The sequence below is a fragment of the Humulus lupulus genome, chromosome 4, assembly GCF_963169125.1.
Source record: "Humulus lupulus chromosome 4, drHumLupu1.1, whole genome shotgun sequence".
Lineage (NCBI taxonomy): Eukaryota > Viridiplantae > Streptophyta > Magnoliopsida > Rosales > Cannabaceae > Humulus > Humulus lupulus.
In genome coordinates this window covers 214,155,095-214,177,333 of record NC_084796.1, presented here as the reverse complement: position 1 = coordinate 214,177,333, position 22,239 = coordinate 214,155,095, and the positions used below count along the sequence as shown (strand labels likewise).

General features: G+C 41.5%; 1 protein-coding gene across 2 annotated transcripts; it reads right to left on the bottom strand.

The window, feature by feature from the left end:
• Nucleotides 1-7,933: 7,933 nt before the first annotated feature.
• LOC133829396 (uncharacterized) lies at nucleotides 7,934-11,386 on the bottom strand. Of its 2 annotated transcripts, XR_009891740.1 has the most exons (3): nucleotides 11,157-11,386; nucleotides 9,069-9,883; nucleotides 7,934-8,968 (listed from the first exon to the last, which is right to left on the bottom strand). XR_009891740.1 is itself a non-coding variant. In XM_062259157.1 (2 exons), the coding sequence occupies exons 1-2, from the start codon at nucleotides 11,361-11,363 to the stop codon at nucleotides 9,650-9,652; spliced, it is 441 nt and encodes a 146-aa protein (XP_062115141.1). In that variant the 5' UTR covers nucleotides 11,364-11,386; the 3' UTR covers nucleotides 7,934-9,649. The 2 variants fall into 2 exon arrangements, 1 of the variants encoding a protein (XP_062115141.1); XM_062259157.1 differs by having other exon boundaries at nucleotides 7,934-9,883.
• Nucleotides 11,387-22,239: the final 10,853 nt, after the last annotated feature.

The window sequence follows — 22,239 nt, the reverse complement described above, 5'->3', positions numbered from 1 at the left end:
AGGAGAAGATGGCGCACGAGGAGGCCCACCGCGAGAAGGAGGAGGCGGACGTCATGCTGGAAGTCACTTTCGAGGAGGCCATTTGCATGGCTTGGCGCAAGGACAAGAGCATGAACCTCCTGGTCTTCCCCGACTCGGAATCGAAGAGGGCCGAATTCGAGGCCAAGGAGAAGGAAGACGCGGAGCTCCTCGAGGATGAAGCCTAGGTCCGGACCCTCACCTTGCCTTTTTTATATCTTTTTGTTGTAATTTTGCAATACCTCTTTCGGACGCGTACGCGTCCAAGACACTTTATATTGCTTTCTCCGGTATATATATTTTTCTTTTGTTATTCCTTGAGTAGAAATTTCATTTTATTACCGTGTCTGACTGATTCAGAGGGTTTGGTCCCGGTTCCAACGACCTGGACTAGACCAACTTACTAGCTTATCGAGTTTTCAGACCTAACCGCCTATTTTCCATTCCCGGCTCCAACGGCCTGGGCCAACGTGGCTTAAATAGTTTATTTTGGAACCTTGTTCTCCCTTTACCAGTTGTAGGCCACGGCTTTGCCCTGGGGCATACCGAATGCTTCTCTCTCCCGGACATCGCTCGTCCGGAGTGGTACCAGCCTTGGGCTCGGTCCTCTTACTTTATACCCCCGGACATCGCTCGTCCGGGGTAGGACCAGCCTAGGGCTCGGTCCTCTTTAATGTATACCCTCGGACATCACTCGTCCGGGGTAGGACCAGCCTTGGGCTTGGTCCTTCTAACTTTATACCCCCAGACATCGTTCGTCCGGGGTGGGACTGGCCTTGGGCTCGGTCGTCTTTAATTTATACCCCTGGAACTCGCTCATCCGGGGTGGGACAGGCATTAGGCTCGGTCTGCATTGATTTATACCCCCGGACATCGCTCGTCCGGGGTGGACTGGCCTTAGGCCCGGTCCTTTTTAATGTATACCCCCGGACCTCGCTTGTCCGAGGTGGGACCGGCCTTAGGCTCGGTCCTTTTTAATGTATACCCTCGGACATCGCTTGTCCGAGGTAGGACCAGCCTTGGGCTTGGTCCTTTTAACTTTATACCCCTGGACATCGTTCGTCCGGGGTGGGACCAGCCTTGGGCTCGGTCCTTTTCAATGTATACCCTCGGACATCGCTCGTCCGGGGTAGGACCAGCCTTGGGTTTGGTCCTTTAAACTTTATACCCCCGGACATCGTTCGTCCAGGGTGGGACCAGCCTTGGGCTCGATCCTCTTTACTTTATACCCCCGGAACTCGTTCGTCCGGGGTGGGACCGACATTAGGCTTGGTCCGCATTGATTTATACCCCCGGACATCGCTCGTCCGAGGTGGACCGGCCTTAGGCCCGGTCCTTTTTAATTTTATACCCCCGGACATCGTTCGTCCGGGGTGGGACCGACCTTAGGCTCAGTCCCGCGGGGCTTGTGTCACCCGGACATCGCAGGTCTGGGTCGGGACTAGCCTGAGCTTGCGCCCCGCCGGGTATTTGCTCATACCCGGGATACCCCCCGCAAGTGAGCGGAGACTAGTCTGGGGTCACTTGACTAAGATTTTCATTGTGTGATAACATTTCTTTATGATGTTTTGTACATGCCATTTTTATTATTCAAGGGGGTCTCCCTGAGGCGTACATTATTTACAACGAAAATGCAAAATTGGAACACGTTTTCCTGACTACTGATAGTATTTATGGAGATGTTCTGCATTCCAGGCTCGCGGGACTTCCGAGCCATCGAGCCGCTTTAAGCAGTATGTCCCGGGGCACACTTCATGTTGGATCTCGTACGACCCTTCCCAATTCGGGCCCAGAACCCCCACTCCCGAATCTTGAGTAGCACGGAAGACTCTTCGCAAGACTAAGTCGCCGGTTCCGAACTTTCGGCTTTTGACTTTCAAGTTGAAATGACGTGCTTTCTTGCCTTGGTACATCTTCAGCTGCACCTGCGACTCCTCCCGGATCTCCTCGATGAGATCTAGTGATTCCTGGAGTAAGGCATGGTTCTGGGCAGGATCATATGTGTCTCTTTGGTGAGACGGGATGGTCGTTTTGATGAGGATGATGGCTTCGCAAGGAGTGTGGCCAGTTGATGTCCTCTCGGTCGTCTGGTAAGCCCACAACACGGGGGGCAGTTTTTTGGGCCATTTTCTCTTGTAGGCTTGGAGCTTTTTCTTCAGCGTCCCTTTTAAGATTTTGTTCACAGCTTCTGCCTGTCCATTCGCTTAGGGCCTGGCGACCGCGGAGAAGCTTTTGACGATGCCATGCCTCTCACAAAAATCTGTGAAGTGGGCGTTGTCGAACTGCTTCCCGTTATCAGATACAATTTTGTAGGGGAGGCCATACCGACACACTATGTTGTTGATGACGAAATCCAAGGCCTTCTTTGAAGTGATTGTGTTCATGGGCTCCGCCTCAACCCACTTGGTGTAGTAGTCCACGGCGACGATGGCATACTTCACTCCTCCTTTCCCGGTTGGGAGCGATCCTACTAGATCGATCCCCCACACTGCGAAGGGCCAGGGGCAAGTCATCAAAGTTATTTCTGTCGGGGGGGCCCGTGGGACCTTCGCGTATCTCTGGCACTGTTCGCACTTGCGGACGTAATCGACACAATATTTTTTCATGGTCGGCCAGAAGTATCCTTGGCACAAGATCATTTTGGATAGACTAGGCCCCGCTGTATGATCTCCGCAAAAGCCTTCATGCACTTCATGCATGATGGCGCTTAGCTCTATCCCGGACACACACCTGAGGTAAGGCACAACCCCCGACGATAGAGTTCTCCGTCCATCATGACATATCGGTGGAACTGGTACTGAAGCTTCCTGGCTGCGGCCCTGTCGGCTGGTACTTTCCCGGCTGTCAGATAGCGGATAAGCGGTCCCATCCAAGATGCGGAGTGGTCGACGGTGTGGACCGCGGGGGCTCTGATGCTTGGGAGGGGGAGATGATTGACGGGGACTAGCCCGACCAGTTCTTCTTTGGCGTCGGTGGCCAGCTTTGCTACTGTGTCTGCGAAGACATTTTGCTCTCTGGGGATCTGGCGGATTGAGTGCTTTTCGAACGCCTACAACATCTCCCACGTCTAGGTCACATAAGTCTCCATTCTCTCTCCTTTAGTTTGATATTCCCCCGAGATTTTCCTGACAACCAACTGGGAATCGCTGTAGATTTCCAGGTTTGCGGCTCCTACTTCCCGGGCTAAACGCAGCCCGGCTAAGACAACTTCGTGCTCAGCTTCGTTGTTCGATGCCTTGAATTAGAAACGAAGGAATTTTGTAGCTGGTGCCCCTGTGGGGATACCAAGATGATCCCGGCCCCGTTCTCATTCGAGGCCCCGTCCACGAAGACCTTCCACACGGGCGCCGCAGGGACCTCGGGATCGTCTTCCTGAGAAATCCCAGAACACTCAACGATGAAATCAGCCAGGGCTTGCCCCTTGATGGACACTCTAGGGACGTAGGATATATTGAACTGACTTAGTTCCATGGCCCACTTGAGGAGTCTTCCCGATGACTCGGGCTTCTGTAACACCTGCCGCAGGGGGTGGTTGGTCAGGACCTTTATGGCGTGGGCCTGGAAGTAAGGCTGGAGCTTTCGGGATGCCATTAGCAGGAAAAAGGTCATCTTTTTTATTAATGGATATCGAGACTCAGCATCCAACAATCGCTTACTCACATAGTACACCGGGAGCTGCGTCCTTTCCTCCTCCCGTACCAGCACGATGCTAATCGCGTGCTCGGTCACTGCCAGATAGAGGTACCGAGGCTCCCCGTCCACCGGTTTCACCAGGATCGGAGCTTGGGCCAGGTGTTCTTTTAGTTTTCGAAAGGCTTCTTCGCACTCGACTGACCATTCGAACCGCTGGCTTCCCCGAAGGACATTAAAGAACAGGATGCACTTATTCGTGGCTTTGGAAACGAAACGGCTTAAGGCGGCTATCCGCCCGGTCAGGCTTTGCACGTCCTTATGCTTCTGGGGAGAGGGCATATCAATCAGTGCCTTGATCTTATCCGAATTGGCCTCTATTCCCCAGAAGCTCACTATGAATCCCAGGAACTTCCCGGAGGCCACGCCAAAAGTGCACTTTTTGGGATTCAGCTTCATCCCGTACTTCCGAATGACTGGGAAAGCTTCAGCCAGGTCGTCCGAATGCTTCCCGGATGACTTGGACTTGACCAACATGTCATTGATATAGACTTCCATGTTTCGCCCTAGCTGGGCCCAGAACATTCGATTGACAAGCCTTTGATAGGTTGCCCCGACGTTTTTCAGTCCGAAAGGCATGACTATGTAGTAGTATATCCCCTTGTCAGTTTGGAAACTAGTGTGCTCCTGATCGAAGACAGCTTCTCTACTTCCAGCTTAAGGGCCTCGACCCTCTCCGTCCCTAAAGGCCTGCGTTTCTGGCGGACCGGGGTCGCGTTCGAGTCGATACTCAACGCGTGGCAGATGATGTTGCGGTCGATCCCCGTCATATCTGAGTGAGACCAAGCTAGAATGTCCTGGTTCTCTTTGACTTGGGCGATGATGGCGGCCTGGACATCCGCCGGTAGGTTCTTCCCGACTTGGATGATCCTGGCCGGATCGGTGTCCCTGATGCACACCTCCTCAATCTCATCCATTGGCTCCAGGACGCGGTCGTCCCTTATCCTTGGGTCTAGGTCATCTTCTTCCTAGATAATTCTCTCAGTAGGTGGGGGAGGGATCGGGTCAATGAAGTCCCCAATGGGATCGACCTGGACCATATATATCGATCGGGTGGACACATGGTAGCACTTCCGAGCGCTCTTCTGATCTCCCCGGACAGTCCCTACCCCTCCGTTGTCGCAGGGGAACTTCATGCAAAGATGACGGATAGAGGTGATGGCCCCGAATTCAACTAATGCAGGCCGGCCGAAAATGACGTTGTAAGTGGTGGGGCAGTCCACCACTATGAAGGTGCAGAACTTGAACGAGTGCTGCAACTCACTTCCCAACGTTACGGGCAATTGGATCTTCCCCATGGGGAGTAGTGCATCTCCGTTGAAGCCGTAAATCTGGGTCGGGCACGATGCCAGATCCACTTCAGTCAAGCCAATAGAGGTGAAGGCGGGCTTGAATAAGAGTTTGATGGAGCTCCCATCATCCACCAACACGCGGGACACCAACTTATTGGCGATTTGTGCATCTATGACCAGCGGGTCACGGTGCGGGAAATGGACGTTGCGGGCGCCGTCCTCCGTGAAGATGATGGGGAGGTTCATCAGCTTCGGGCACTGAGCCAGGGCCTGGACAAGGGCGCATACCTCCTGATCATGGTCCAGTTTGCTCAGGTAGCGCTTTTGGTCGTTCCTGGACGGTCCTCCCAGGTGAGGTCTGCCCGAGATGGTGGCCACATGCCCGTCCACTCGAGGGGGTGCGGCCCCAGATGGGTAAGGCATTCCAGGGCTGGGAGCTTGCACGACGGGGGGCCCCTGAGGGGTCTGTGTCGTCGATCCCTGTGCATACCCTCCCTAAGGTGGGTATGCCTTGGGTGCTCCCGGGACCGCAGGCTGTCCGGGGCATGCTAACAGGCCCGGGACTCCCACGGGCATCCTGACCCACTGGTGGAGATGCCCCAGCTTGATGAGATTTTCAATCTCGTCCTTGAGCTGCCGGCATTCTTCGGTAGTGTGGCCTACATCCTTATGATAGGCGCACCTCTTGCTGGTATCCCTCAAATTTCTTCCCCCCTTGAACATGGGGCTAGGCTTCCGATAGTGAACCGCCCTTTCTGTGGCCAGGTAGATGTTCTCCCTGGTGTCCACCAAATTGGTGTATTCTGAATATTGGGGCTCGTAGCCCCTTTTTCCCTTCTTGGCCGGCTCAGGCCGGTTTTGGCCTTTGCTAGATCGCTTCCCCCGGGAGGGGTTCACACTCGCTTCTGTTGCTCCCGCCTGTGACTGTTGGGCCCCGATGGGGGCGACGCTGTGACCCACCGGCGCAGCCCCATATTCGGAGAAGTGGGCGGATTGGGCCGGGGCATATCCCGAAGAGGCAGGACCGTACACCGTAGGGGTGTAGTTGATTCCAGGAGTAACGGTCGGTCCCGGGGAAATTGGGGGCGCGACATAGGACTACGCTGGGAACTGCACCCCGTACCCCGGGAACGCTTAAACGATGGGCTGTGGTGTCAGAGGCCATCCGAAAGCCTGGATCTGGGCCTCTTCCCAATTGATAAATCCTTGGGCCCTCCTGATGAACTCTTCCAGGGTAGCCGCCTTGTTATGCTACATGTCATCCCAGAGAGGGGACCCAGCCCGGATTCCGGACTGCAAAGCCACCAGGTGCTGTCCATCGTCCACCTTTGTTTTGGAGGCTTCTTTAGTGAAGTGTTGGATGTAGGCCCTCAGCGTCTCTGTGGGGAGTTGTTTGATATTTGCGAGGGCGCTAATATTCATGTCCATCCTCATGGCGGCCACGAACTGCTTGCGAAATGCTGACTGCAATTCAGACCAGGACTGGATGGACCCTGGCTTAAGTCTTTTCCACCACTCCTTGGCGGGACCACCTAGAGTGATCGAGAAGCAGAGGCACTTTCCGTCGTCACTGACGTGGGCCACCATCATAAGCCGGTTGTATCAGAATAGATGGTCTCTGGGGTCGGTGTTTCCGGTATAGGCGGTGAGGCTTGGCATATTGAACCCCTTAGGGAGTACAGCGTCCAGGATATGCCTCACGCAGGGCTCTTTATCCTCTTCATCGAAGTCGGTGTCCGCACCTTCCTGCTTGCGGACCAAACGGTCCGTGACCTTTTTCAAAGCGGCTAGCTGCCCCATGAGCTGCCTAGCCATGCCATCCTCCAGGGGGATCCTTTCGTTCCTCCTGTCATTGATGTTGTTCCTAAGGTCGCCACCTCGGGGGAGGATCTTTTCCTTACGGACCCGCTCTTTCCGAGCGTTCAGTCCGTCGCGTAGGTCTATCTGGGAAGTGTCGTCCCCTGAACTAAGGGCATGACACTCCTCACTATGCGGCCGTTCCCGACGGTTTTTGTTTACCGAGGCACTTGGGTACAAAGACCTTTCCCGTTCGTCTCGTCCTGGGGCGTGCCGGGGCTGTGCATTCCGCGGCCGCATCCCTTGCGGATCGATCGGGTGGCCCCATCCTGGGACGAGGTGCACCTTTTCTTTCCTAGGGAGCGGCCGGGAATAGGTCCCGGTTTTCGTGACGGGGGTGCTCTTTTCTCGGGTCTTTCCACCGGCCTTATTTTTCTCCCTCTCTGGGTTTCCTGGGGCTGGCTCAGGAAACTACTCTGGGGGAGGGGTCGGCCTCGCTTCTTCGGGGACCCCGGCTCGGGCTTGCGGAGCAGGCTGTTGCGCTCTGGGAAGTGGGTCAGCTGGAGGATTGGCCGCCGGACCCTGCGCGACTATGAGTGCCTGCAGGGCTTGGAGAGACTCTTGCATCCGCCGATGCGCCTCCGCTTGCTCAGCAATCATGGCCTCCTGGTCCAGGACTTGCTGCCTCAGTCTAGCCACCTCTAGGTCCTGCTGGCTGGGCTCTCCTTCTGGGATCCCGGGATCCACAGCTTCATTGTGGTACTCCCCCTCATTTTCCTCCTCATAATATTCCTCCTCGTTCTCCTCTTCATACTCTGTCCCACCCTCATAGTCTTGTGACTCATCATGGTGAGATGTTTCAGGAGGAGCGTTCTCAGGCGGATTCTGAGGAAGATGCTGGGAAGGCAACGAATCTCCATTGCCTTGCTCTGGGTTACTAGGGTCGAAAGTGGTGTGTCGTGTGTTCACCATTGTAGTAAAGGCTTGGCGTTAGCACTAGCTTTCTCAGGCTCTCAATGAAAGCACCAAAATGTTTACCGAGATTTTCGGAAACTACACTAATGAATATTAGATAAGACTAATGATATGGACTTTAGAAGGTAAAAACAGGATTTTTACGTGGTTGGGGCGTTAATGAGCCTTAGTCCACGAGTTAGTTGTATTAGAGCTTAGAAAGTCTTTTACAATGGAGTTTTTCTCTATGTTTTGACAGAGTAACTGTATACAAGTCGAAGAGAGATCCTTTTCTTAGTGCTCTAACGCCTGTATTTATAAGCTCATAAGAACACTGGATCTGGGCCGGGTATGACCCGGGCCCATCAAAGATGTGGATACTCTTGGCTTCTCTGGCGGAAGCCCAATATGAAAGACAAAAATACATAGGTCCAAGAATAATTAAGGCCCAATAGGGCGGCCCAAGAACTAAATTTCGCCCGACAAAATGGTGCTTTTGGTCTGGGCACTTCGAGTTACGAGGCAGATTCAGGGGACAAAGCCAATCAGAGTACTTGGCAGCGCAGGTCTGAAACAGCGGCGTGCAATCCCGAGGTGGCCTTTTCCGTAGGTGAAAAGTGGGGACAATCCCCACGCGTCGTGGGACGGCTTCAGGGTCACGGATGCTTTTCCTTGCCAAACCGGAAGGACCTGATCCGGGTTCGTTTACCTCTGTCCCTCTTCGTTTACCATAGGCCCGGACCGTTTACCAGGCTTCGGGATCGTTTTTACGTATACTTCAACTGTAATCCCAACTGTCCATACGTCTCCTGGACGACTATCCTGGATCACCATCCCGAACACCATCCGGGTCAAGAGTCACACTTGGGTCGTAGCCCTTGGTTACTCCTGTACCAAGCGGGCTTGGGCCGGGCCCATATCCGAATGCCCAGACCATGGGCCTGGACCATCGTCCCGGGCCCACGACAGGAAATGGGGATAACAACAAACAAAGAAGGTGAAGAACCACTAGCAACAGACCGAGGATGAGTCTCCACAAAGTCATCATCTCCTAATGCAGGAACTCTATAATTAGTTGTTGCAATTCCATGAGAAACTCTAGCATTTTTAGGAACATCACTGTCAACCTCAAGAGCCTCCTTTTCTTTTGGAAACAAAGTCTTCATTTGTGAGTTTTTTCTCTCCTCGGAAGTAGGATATATATTCCTCAATTTCAACTGCAAATAAAAAAAGTCAAATATATATAATATAACATTAAAACCATATTATTAAAAATAAAAATACTTCTGCAACATTCAAAGATAACACCTCGGTCACCTCTGAGAATGAAGGCTGAATTTTGCTTGACTATTCGATAATGCGTGAGATTGATCCATGAGAGAGACGACAATATCTCCCATTCAAGTATGGACAACACTCAAAAAACCATACTTGAAAGGCATATGGAAACCCAAGAAACCTATAATAATGCTTGTCTTTTCTCTTTTCATCTTTGTTGCTCTCTTTTTACTTTTCTTTCCAACAATTTGTTTTTCAAAGATTCAACAGTGGCCTTGAAAACTTCCTTACCCCAAGAAAATTCATAAAACTCACCACTATCTATAATATTGAAGTCTTCTCTTGGGACAATATTAGCATCAGAAGAACTAAATAAGAAATTGTGCAAAAAATGCATTAATGAAATCTTCAAAGCATTCTCATCATTTTGTCAGTGTTCCCTATCAAAGCATTCCTTAAGATTTTTTATTGATATTCGAATGGTCCTTAAAATATGTAGAATAAAGACCATCATCCTTCGTAACATATTTCATCTTATCTATTGATCCCAAACAACGTAAATCTGTAACCAATGCAAACTCCCTCATCCCAAAACGAGGCTTCATTCCATTTATATCAGCTTAAATCTCAAGGTTGTCGAGCTGTTGCAACTCTCTGAGCAATAGGCTATGGATAAGTTGATGTTGCATTGTGAACTCCGACAGAGTTAAGAAATGACCAAAACAAGAATTATCAAATTCACTAACTTGCTTCGGCAAAAGCTTTTGGAGGATAGCTTGAATCTGTGAATGTTTGATTGTATAAGAAATTTTTGAAGAACATTGATTATTCGGATGAATTGGGAAATCCATACCCTACAAAATATAACAAAAGAACACACCAAATTAAATAGAAAAATATAAATATTAATAAATTAAGCCACAATCAACAACCCATAAAGAAACATGTTAATTAACCATTGAAACTATAAAACAAACCCACAACAACCTATTAAGCACCACATGACAACCTATTAAGCAACTCACACAACAACCAATTAAGCAACCATTGAAACTTCTAATCAACCCATAATATGCATTAACAACATTTAAAATAATCTGGTAAGCAACCCTATTAACTACTAAACAACCAATAAAGCAACATTGTAAGAAACTCATACAAAAACCAATTAAGCAACTCTTGAACAATATAACAAACCTAGGTAGCAATATATAAAAAAAAACCCTATAAACTCTTAACCAACCTATAAACATGGTAAGAAACTCACACAACAACCTCTTAAGCAACACATGAAACAATACAACAACCCTCTATAACAACATAGAAAACAACCCACACAATAACCAGCTAAGCAGCCCTTGAAACAATACAACAACCCTCTATAGCAACTAATTCTAGCAACAAATAAAGCAACCCTATAAACTTCAAAGCAACACATAAACAACATATAAAACAACCCTATAAACTCATAAGCAACCCATAAGCAACATGGTAAGAAACCCACACAACAACCTGTTAAGCAACACTTGAAATATTACAACAACCCTCTATAGCAACCAGTTAAGCAACCCACACAGCAACTAGTTAAGCAAACCTTGAAACACAACCACCCTTTATAGAAACCATTTCTAGCAACAAATAAAGCAACCCTATAAACTTTGAAGCAAACCATAAACAACATAGTAAGAAACCACACAACAACCTCTTAAGCAATCATTGAAACAATACAACAACCATTCATAACAACATAGAAAACAATCTACAGAACAACCAATTAAGCAACTCACACAACAACCAGTTAGAAAACCTTCGAAAGTCCTAAGCAACCCATAATGCTCATTAACAACATATAAAACAAACTATTAAGCAATCCTATAAACTCCTAAGAAACTCATAGACAACATGAAAACCATAACCAAACACAACAACCTATTCAGAAACACTTGCAACCATATAGGAACATAGAAAACAATTTTTAAGAAAATATAACAACCCATATAGCAACCTAAAAGCAACAAAGCACCAAAATAGATAATAAACAACCAACCTAAGCAGCCTAGTAATAAGAACCTTAAAACATAGGGACCTTAATAACCATTGCTAAAGTGAAAGAAATTGAAAATGTACCTCAAGAGGGGATTCACAAGGTTCTTCAATAGTTAATTGGCTCTTTTTGGTTCTTTTTGCTTTCCTAGCTTCATGTTTGTTGTTATAGAGCCTTTTCTTCACTCTTGCTTCACTAGAAGAAGTAACTGCATATTTTATATTAGATTTAGAAGTTGGAGTATTTGTTTGGGAAGGAGGAGATGAGGATGAAAACCGTGTATGAACCATGAGTCCTTAAAGCTACTACAACCTACAATTAAAGATACAAACCAAATAAAAAGAAATTATGACAACTACACAAAATTGTTATTTCCAATTGAGCAACAATGAATTTGAGACAAATTTACCACAGAAAGCAATGGTCCATGTTTAAACTTGTCATGAATATCACCACAACATATTAACACCAAGAACTCTCAACGAATTTGTGTAAATTAACATTCTAATAAAAGGAAATGTTAATTTACACCAAGAAATCTCAACAAATTTCTCACCAACATTCACTTTAGCAAGTCATAAAAAATATCACTACTATTGGAACAATTACATTAACTGTCATTGTGCTTTAATACTCTAGCAGGTCCATGAAATTACTAGCACCTTAAATATATAATGCCATTATGATTAAAGACATAATCTCTTTTAAGACAAAAATGCTAGTATATCATCCTATGAGAACAATTAAACAACAACAACTTTCACTTTACGCCTTTCAACTGCAGACATTTATTTCTCAATTCTCATGACACAAGTAAGGTAAGCTATGCTCTAGAACTGAATTCCAGGGAAGAAACAAACATATTTCAAAATAAATTTTATTCATTAGCATTAGATAATGGCATAAGTAGAAACTTCCTACCCAACTGAATTAGGAAACAATTATCTTAAAGTCATCCCAAAATTTTCACATGTTGAACAACAAGAAGTTCAGCTTGAGCCCTCTAAATTCCAATCGCAACTTGGCTTAATTCCACTTTTGAAAAATTGAATACAACAAAACTAAATGTCTAGCATCTTTTCATTTCACCCATGATATCCTAAGATTTAAGATAAACTACTACATTTCAAGATCAACACAGCTCAGAATAAGGACCCAATCAATACAGGCGTTCCAAAATCCCTAAATTTCTTTTAAAAAATCAATCTCAAAATCATTCACACTATTTTCAATTAAATAGAAAAAATGGAAACATCAAGCTTAGAAAATCACTTGAGGAACGGTGCGGTGTGTGGAACGGTGAGGGAACGGTGAGGGAAGCCGACTAAAATGGCATGTGGAACAGTGAGGGAAGGCGACTGAAATGGCAAAAGAACTCCGGTGGCGTTTGGACAGTGCTGAGTGAGAAGGAATCGGAGAAGCAGGAGAAAGAGGTGGTTTTTGTCGTTGCTTTTTGTCTATAGAGAGGGACACGGTTCGGACGGTGGTGAGCAAGGAGTTTGGTTTTGGTTGTTGAATAAGACAATAGAAAAAAGGACAAAGATAGACGTGTTTAGAGATAACACTAAAAGCAAAAAAAAATGGTATATAAAAGTGGGTATAAAAAAAATTACCGTGAAAATGAAAAAAAATATAAAAAAACCAAAATATGGGTGATTTCTCTAAAAGTAATTAAGGGTCTAATTGGTAATAAATTTGGATACAATTTTATCAACTTGAAAACTTAAAGTAGACAGGGCCCACAAAAATCTTTGATTGGTAGGTTATTTTTGGAAACAAAATCCAAATCAAGATTCTAATTTTGTGTTGTAAGATAGAAAACAAGGATTTCACGTTTTCTTCCTTTTCTGAAATTTTCTTCCAAAATCTTAAAATCAATATCCTAATCTTCACTTTCTCTCTGCTCTCCTCCTCTCCACCATTTGTGAAAGTAGATGCCCAATACCATCTCCATTTTCTCGTCATTGGTGTGGTTGTTCTACCTCGACAGGGCGATTTCTTGGTCAACTCTAACTCCAGATCTCTCTCACTGGTGTTCGTTACCATCAGCCGCAAGGTATCACTGAGTTTTGAGATTGAAGTTTGAATCGATTGTCCTTAATATGATTTGAGAGTTTTTTTAGTCTTGCAAATCTTTGGTTTCACTCTGAATATTCTGTTGGAGAGCTCTGCTTTGATCATTTAAATTGCTAACTTCCCTTGATATTAATTCATTTAAATAACTCTCTAATGAGATTGTGGTTGTTGGCATATAAAATTGGAGGGAAATAGAACAATTATATATTTCCATTTACAAATTAGAACTGGGATGCAATACTAAAAGTGAAACCATGTTTAAATTTTAGAGGTTTGACTGGTGCAAGTTTTTTTTAATTTAGGACATAATTGCATGTTTACAAAGGCACTTTGTCTTTCTTGTATTATTATAATTGATAATGTACAGAGATAGTTTAGAAAAAGAAAAATTGAAGTAGAAGAGGTTCAATTTAATTTTGGGGCTATTGCTTGATAATGTATGTATATATATTTATATATTATATTTTGATGAAAGCCTACACTTGTAATTTTTTATTCACAGACTCAACAATGGAAATTTGGAAGCAATGTTGCAATGTCTTATTGTCATTAATTAACTTTAAGCAATGTTGCTTTGTTGTTGTTATGTGGTAGTTTAGTCTATTTTTATTTTGCACTTGTAGTTTTCTTTGGTTTCTGTAGTTCAATCTTTCTGGTGTTGTATCTCTTGTATCTTTCTTCGTATCAATATGTTACTAAGTATATAAATATATAGCTAATTATTAACTCATATGTGCTATATACATATTTGTAAATAAAGTTTTGAATTTCATTGTTTATAATACTTCAATTGATTAAATCATCATAATTACATCTGGGTTTGTAGTGTTTTGTGGGTTATGAGGGTTTTTATATATATAAAGAGATTTGTCACTCATTTTTGTGTATATGTTCTCAGTTTTTCTTAGAATCTTGCTTCTAAATATACTTAATGTTATGGTACAATAAAACCCACACACTGAGCTGGCTTTAGTTGGACAAAGAGTTAGTTTATGCCTAAATAATTTATTATATTGCTTCATAATATGGTATATATGGTTCTCTCTTTTGTAGTAGTGGTGTGTGTTTCTTTAATTGTATATTTGTCATGAAAATGCTAGATTCTAATTACTTTTGTGATGTCATGGTAGAGGGTTAATCTTTATTTATTGATTCTTACACGATTAAACTAACAGTTGACATCCAATTGATAAAAGCAACTTATCCATTGATCTTCTTTATCCTTTGAAAGAGACCAATAAATTGGTAGAGGTTTGTCTTTGAAATCTATGCCGTGATCATTGAATAAGAATAGAATAGTTTTGTGGTGATTGTATATGTAAGTTGAAAAAAATATAGTGATAGAATTGGTTACCATTTATGAGCTAGAAGCTCCTTTAAGTGAGAATAATTTTGAAGCCATATTAAATAGAAGGATATAATACAATAACAAATGGGCCACTTAAGGAGGTAGAATATTTTAACTTTGTATTGATGTCAGTTTAGTTATTTGCATAGTCAATTTATTTGTTATGTCCATATAGGAGTTTATTTACTTTAGTTCTGTTAATGATTCAAGCAAAAAGATTACACTTAGAGCATTAATGATATATGCACCACTGTTAAAAGAGTTGCAAAAATGCAGAGTAACATTGGACAATTTATATGTATACAAGTGTGTGTGCAAAATCCCATATTACCTAAGTTTCTAAAATAGAGAGTTGTACTTGGATGCTTACAGTAGTATGTACTTGTGTGCAAGTACACTATCTCAAAACGAATACACTCAGTCGTCAACCCAAAACATTTTGGATAGTTCCTTTTTGTATTATTCAAACAAAAGAAAAACATTTTGTTTGTATTTAGCTAGACCTTATGCTTAATTTAAAATTTTCATGCTTGCTGAAATGGATATGGAACTGTTTACTGCTATTCCAGTGAGTACAATGTCCTGCTGCCAATAAACTCTCCTTGCTTAAAAATAAGAACCACTTGAAACCAATTTAGTCTTTCTCTTTTAATTTTCAGAAACTAATTTTGAGTCCTTCTACGGTTGCTTTCTTGTAAAATTGGAATGCCATTGTAGACAGATAAAATGCCAAATTCCACCCAAAACTGGAATGGTATTCCATAGGGTCAAACTTACATGTATTAGAATGGAGGGGTCCCTTTATATGTGTATTTTGTTGTCATTGCAAATATACTTTCTTGATGTACTCTTGCGTTGATGTAATAATCAATAACCATGCATCAACTACTGTTGCTGATATGAACAACTATTCTTTTAATGGACTTTACTAAATATTCTTGTGTGTATACATATATTTATGCACCTATGTCACGCATCACTAAAGCCCTGTAATAAAGAAATAATTCCTAGACATATATGTATATCCAAATAACCAAATTTTACATTGATTATAGATCCACCAAAATTGTGATAAGACATATTCAAGTGTTTGATTCACTTCTTATTGATTTCTAAACAGTATTGCAATCAAAATTGATTATAGATCCACCAAAATTGTGATAAGGCCTCTTCACTTGTAGTATTTACTATTATTGATAAAGTATATTTACAAACAGTATTCGGGTACAGATACCTTGATTTTGACATCTAGGGATGTTCAATGAAGGGTTCACTTCAGAATTTTGGTGGAAACATTTTATAATGTTAATTGTACGCCCTGATATTCAGCCCGGGTCTTTTATGCAGCTTGAGTACAACTGGCTAGATAAGAACAGTCCTAAGGGACCCACAAGTTGATATCTCCTCTGCGAAGGCAGTGCGACCCCCCAGGTAATAACACGAGCTGAGGAATACAAAGCATTAAGGTACAAGCTGGAGATGGATACAAAACACAGCATCCTGGGCACGAGCTGGCGTTATGTTCAGGTCGTGGTACTCTGACAATCTGCCATATCCAGGAGTCTTTATAAACCTGGATACGTTATTTTTAAACGTGCATGGTCAGACATTACATGTCCGTTATCCTTGAATTCTCGGACACGCAACATAAACGTGTGTGATCAAGCATCACATGTCCGTTTATGTCAGACGACCCATGATCAATTTTACCTAATGATTAGACCATACCTTAATATATATTATAATATTCATCATTTGTGGAGGACATGTCACATATAGGATGGATATCCACGTGATGACCCATGGACCTATCCTGGGATGACTCTTCTATAAATACCAAGACCTTGGATAGAAAAGGGGTTGGTTTTTTTTTCTGTGTAATATAAATACTCTGTCGAAATATAGAGAGATATACAGTAATAATATCAACTTGTGGACTAGGGAGATTTTAGCCTCTGAACCACGTAAAAAGGAACGAGTGTTCTTATTATTTCATTCTAAACATCCTTAAGAGTCATTATTCTTACTACAGTTTATCCTTAAGCCCTAGTTTATTCCAGCTAATTACGTAATACATTGTTGGCGAAAAACCGCGTCAACATTAACATTAAATGACATTGTTTCCAAGCCATTGTTTCCATCTTCAAGATAGAAGGAAAGTGCATAAATACTTATATGAATTACCTGTTGAGGAAAATCTCCATTATCCATTTGAGAGTTTATCAAATATCTAGTTGTACGGTGTAAAGGTGCAGCGTCTCTCTCAGCCTGTATACGCACAAACATTACACTTATATACCATTTTTTTTTCTCTATCTATACATAACAACATCAGAAATTTTTTAGAAACAATTCAGATTGTTTTGACTCATTCAATTCTAATATGTACCTGTCCACCATTAATCAGAGCCATCATAGCCCATCCAGTGTTGACCAAATGTGACCTATTTCCCTCAAGATTGTGATTCATTGATTGTGAGCTAACTCAACTCTTGGACTTGTATGAGTTTGTGCCTAGATTTTTATTGCAACACAAAGAAAATATTCTTTGCATAATTATTTCTTTATTAAATATTTATGGTAAAATTGAATTTTTAATGGTTGTACATTATAATGTAGAGAACAAGCTTGGTAGTGAACCATTATAGTCCCTTTGTTCTCAATCTGCAACATCTAAGGCGAGCTCTTTATTTCACTCTCTCTATTTTCTTTACATCTTGGAATTCTTTGATTTGAATGTTTGATTTTGAAAACTTGGGCTAATAAATTTAAAATAAGCATTATTTATGAAGACATAGTTTATGATAGTTAAAATTATGATAATATGGATGCGAAGAATATAGACATTGACGATCATGCTTCTTGGCCTGAGGCTATTGAATCACATTTTATTGGTCTTCTGTATGAAGAGGCCAAAAAAGGATTACAAACAACAACTTTGACAAAAAAGGATGACTAAAAATAGAAAATGACATATTTAGTATTTTTGGAAAGAGATATAAAATGCCTTAATTGAAATCCAAATTCAATCGGTTGAGAAAGGCACATCAAGAGTTTTCTCATCTTTTCGAACAAACTGGTATGGGATGGGATCCTCAAACAAATACTGTTACAACAAGTGATGAAGTATGAGACACTTATCTAAAGGTAATAGACTTATACTATACTTGTGTTGTTGATTACTTGATTATTCTAAATTCATGTTATGTAGTAATGTTGTGTGTTTTTGGATTTTTGTAGAAATATCCAAATGCGAAGAGATTTCAAAAGAAAGGATTGCAACATTATGAGATGTGTGATGCCCCACATCACTATGGCTGCTTTCTGGAATGACGACTGGCCCTACAAACCAAGACAAGTCTTTCCAGCGTGCTTTGTCCTCACTCGCACACTTCTTGGGAAAACTTCCCAGGAGGTCACCCATCCCTAGATTACTCCAAGCCAAGCACGCTTAACCATGGAGTTCTCAAGTGATGGGCTACCAAAAAGAAGATGCACCTTCCTGATATAGGTAGTACCCATCAATCCATTTAAGCCCTCTTCAACTGTGTAGTCCCATACCTACACAGTCTTAGAATCATTACACTTGACATTCCCCAGGCGGTGTGGGATTGCACAGCTTACCCGGTCTTTCCCCTTACGGATCACGAGATTTTGACTATCACAATCACCCCCCCTTACGGGCTCGACGTCCCCGTCGGCCATTGATAACTCTACAAAATAGAGTTATTTTACCACTTTTTATGTGCTAATTGTTGCTTAATTCTTGAGTTCTTAATTGATTTATTGAGTTTTTAAGTAATTTTGAATTTATTAGTCTTATAGATTTTTGTGTATTTTTATAGTTATATTATTGTAAAATATTATAGTTTAATTATTTAAAATTAATATTGTTAAGTTAGTGGTAAAAAAATGTTGTATTATTTAACTTAAATGTAAAATATAAATTAAGTTATAATTAATATTTTCAAAGAATAAAATTGATTTATTTTAGAGTTGAAAATATTGTATTATGATTTATTTTATATTTATTTTGTAGGGAATGTATGCTCTTAAAAAGAAAGAAAAATGAAGGACAACATGGCATTTTCAAGAAAGCAAGACAAAGAGTTGACATTTATAAAAAAAAAAAAGGCTTCATTTGGGCCCAAGCCCAACATCTTCTCCAAGCTTCCTCCACCTCAGGCCCAACACCACTCCCTCATGAAGTCATCCGCCTGGCACACCGAAGCAAGCAATTACTCCAAGAGTCTTCAGCATATACTCCAACCATGCATATACACCCAACATCACCAAATGCACGCCCAGCCACTTCTCTTCAGCAAGCCATCAATGCCCAGCATTTGCTTGTCCAGGCCCACCAGGCCCAATTCAGCTCCATGGCCCAAACCGAACCCACTCTGCCACAGCCACAAAAAGACCCAAAAATCACATTTTCATTCCCAGTATTTTTCACTCAAATATCAATTCACTCTTCCCTATTTTTCTTACCTAAATAAACATTCCTAATTCATTTTTTTACCCTAGCTTTTCACTAATCTTTTACCCAACCAAACATTTCATCTTTCCAATACTCTTACATTTACTCTATTTATCCTACCACTTCCCAACACAATTAAATTAATCAATTTATTTATTTATTTTAATTTGATTAATTTAATCCCCATATTTTGCCTATAAATAGAGTCTTGTAAGACCATTTGGAGGGCTCTTCTTCTTCATCTTTTCAATATCTTTTACACATATTTTTCTCTCTTTTCTCTACCATTTTCATCTTTTGAAGAGCATGTCAAGTATGTTATTTTGTAATTTTTATCTAGTTATGAACTTCTAATCTTTTTCAAAGGTTATTAAGATGATGATGAAGCAAAATGTAACTAGATAGTATTTTTTTTATTGTATGTTGATTTCCCATTTGTGTAACATTGTTTATGGATTTTTCTATCAAAGATATGCATTTTTCATCTATTATTGAGTGTTAAAGCATATTACACTTAGTTCTTCATTATGCAAAAATATGATATTCTTTGATTAAATGTTTTTCATTAAATTGTTCACATCTAATTCTTAGAGCATAAGTATCATATTTTGCCTAAACATAATCTCTTTGATTTTTTGTAGTTTCATTAGATTGTAACACAATTAATGCTTAGAAATTATATCTTATATAAGTGAAGAAAAATCCTACATTTTTGAAAGAGTAACTTGTGCTTGAATAGAAAATATATTTTGAAAAAATATATAGTGTGATTTATTTCAACTATATCAAAACTTGGGAATCAATATACTTATAAATACTATTGAACTTGCATTTTGTGGATTCTAAAATCTTAATAATCTTATTTTACATATATCTTTTGAAAACCATTTTTCTATTTAATCTTAAATCTTTTTATTAATTGTCTTTTATTTTTCTAAAACAAAATCTCATCAAATATTTGGAACTAGGTTAGAATATTATTGCTTTGTTTGAAATAGTTTCTTTTGATGTTAGTCAACTCCCATGGGTTCGACCTCGTACTTACATGAACATTATATTCCGAAACGATTCGTGCACTTGCGAGTTTAAATATTAAAACATACCCGTTTTGGGTCCATCATCCACACTTCATGTGACGCCCCACATCACTATGGCTGCTTTCTGGAATGATGTCTGGCCCTACAAACCAAGACAAGTCTTTCCAGCGTGCTTTGTCCTCACTCGCACACTTCTTGGGAAAACTTCCCAGGAGGTCACCCATCCCTAGATTACTCCAAGCCAAGCACGCTTAACCATGGAGTTCTCAAGTGATGGGCTACCGAAAAGAAGATGCACCTTCCTGATATAGGTAGTACCCATCAATCCATTTAAGCCCTCTTCAACTGTGTAGTCCCATACCTACACAGTCTTAGAATCATTACACTTGACCTTCCCCATGCGATGTGGGATTGCACAGCTTACCCGGTCTTTCCCCTTATGGATCACGGGATTTTGACTATCACAAGATGCTTGGAGAAATATTCAATAATACAATAGCCACTAGTGGTATGAGTTATGCCTCCACTTAACTTCCGCCTTCTTCAGTTGAGAAGCTCCAACAAGAGCGTCATTTTGTTGGCACTGGAGCACATGTTGATGTTGATGTTGGTTTTGAATTTGATGGTGATAATTATGGAGAGGAAGAAGAAGTTACTGGTGTATGTCGTCGAGCTACTTCTGCTCCACTAGATGCACCAAAACCGAAAGAGAAAAAGAACAAAGGGGCTAATTCTGCCTTCGACCAAGTGATGGAAGAACTTGCAGAAAGTATTTCTGCTAAGACTGAGGCATCATTAACACGGAGTGAGGCTATGCGTAAGTATTATGAATCGAGAGAAAGAAGAATTAGTGAGGAAACCAACAATGTCACTAATACTTACAATGTGGAAGATTGTCAAAACATTCTTAATGGTATTCCAGATTTGGATAACAAAATATACCTCAAAGCGTTGCATGAGTTTGTAGAAACCCCATAATGGCGCGGAATATTCATGAGAATGAATGAGGAGCGTCGACGTGCTTATCTTGATTCATTTTTGGAGTGATTTAATATTGTTTATTTATTATGACTTTGTCTGTTATGAACTACTAAACCATGAAGTTTACATTTTCTTAGATAATGTGTAATGAACTTGACTTGGTGTTTATTGTCATGATTGAACTTTTATTATTGTCATAATTAGGTACCTAAGATAGATGATTCAGATGAGGAGTTTGAAATATTATTTGGTGATACTTCTTCTTCATCAAGCGAGGAATTGATTGGTCAAGTTCTCATGGCTAATCGAATACATGAGATGCAAAAATCTCAAAATATTAGACGACCACTACGCACTTCAGATATGTTTGGACGCCAATATTTACTTGAGCTGCTAAATGGACATCCTGATAGATTGTTTTACACAATTAGAATGGACATTAATACTTTTAGATCATTATGTTGTCAATTAGTTGAAATGGAAGTTATAGAACATGACAAGGTAATTAGTGTTGAAGAAGTTGTTGTCATGTTTCTATGGATAGTAACACACAACCAACGAGTTAGGACTATGGCCGAAATATATCAACATTCGGTAGAAACTGTTTGTCGTCAGTTTGGCAGAGTGCTAGATGCATTGTGTTATTTAGGAAATGAAGTAATAAGGCCTCTTCACTTTAACACTGTGCAGTAGAAATTCAAAATAATCTGAAATATTTCCTATGGTTTAAGGTAAATTTTAAATATTAATTTTAATAAAATACTAGTTATAATTCATATCAATTTAATTGAAGTTGGTAATGATTTATCTGATTTGTTCTGTAGGATTGTGTTGGAGCAATTGATGGTACTCATGTAAGTGCAGTTGCACCAGCTCTAAAACAACTTGCATATAGAGGAAGAAAAGTAGATGTAACACAAAATATAATGACTGCATGCTCCTTTAATATGATGTTTACTTATGTCTACGCTGGATGGGAAGGAACATCCAATGACTCTCGAGTGCTTCTTGATGTAATTAGAAAAGATGATAGCTTTCCTATGTCACCACCAGGTCTTAAATTACACTTGTCTTGATGCATTATAATTTTCTTTCACATTCCCTTATTAATAATAAGTGATTTTAATATAGGTAAATACTATGTTGTTGATTCTGGCTATCCAAATATGTCTGGGTAAATACTGCATTATAATTTTCTTTCACATTCCCTTATTAATAATAAGTGATTTTAATATAGGTAAATA

Coding starts and splice junctions, on each gene's coding strand:
- LOC133829396 (XM_062259157.1), bottom strand. CDS start 11,363: ATGGTTCATACACGGTTTTCATCCTCATCTCCTCCTTCCCAAACAAAT. Junction 9,884..11,156: donor CTTGTGAATCCCCTCTTGAG/GTACATTTTCAA, acceptor TATATTTTGTAG/GGTATGGATTTCCCAATTCA.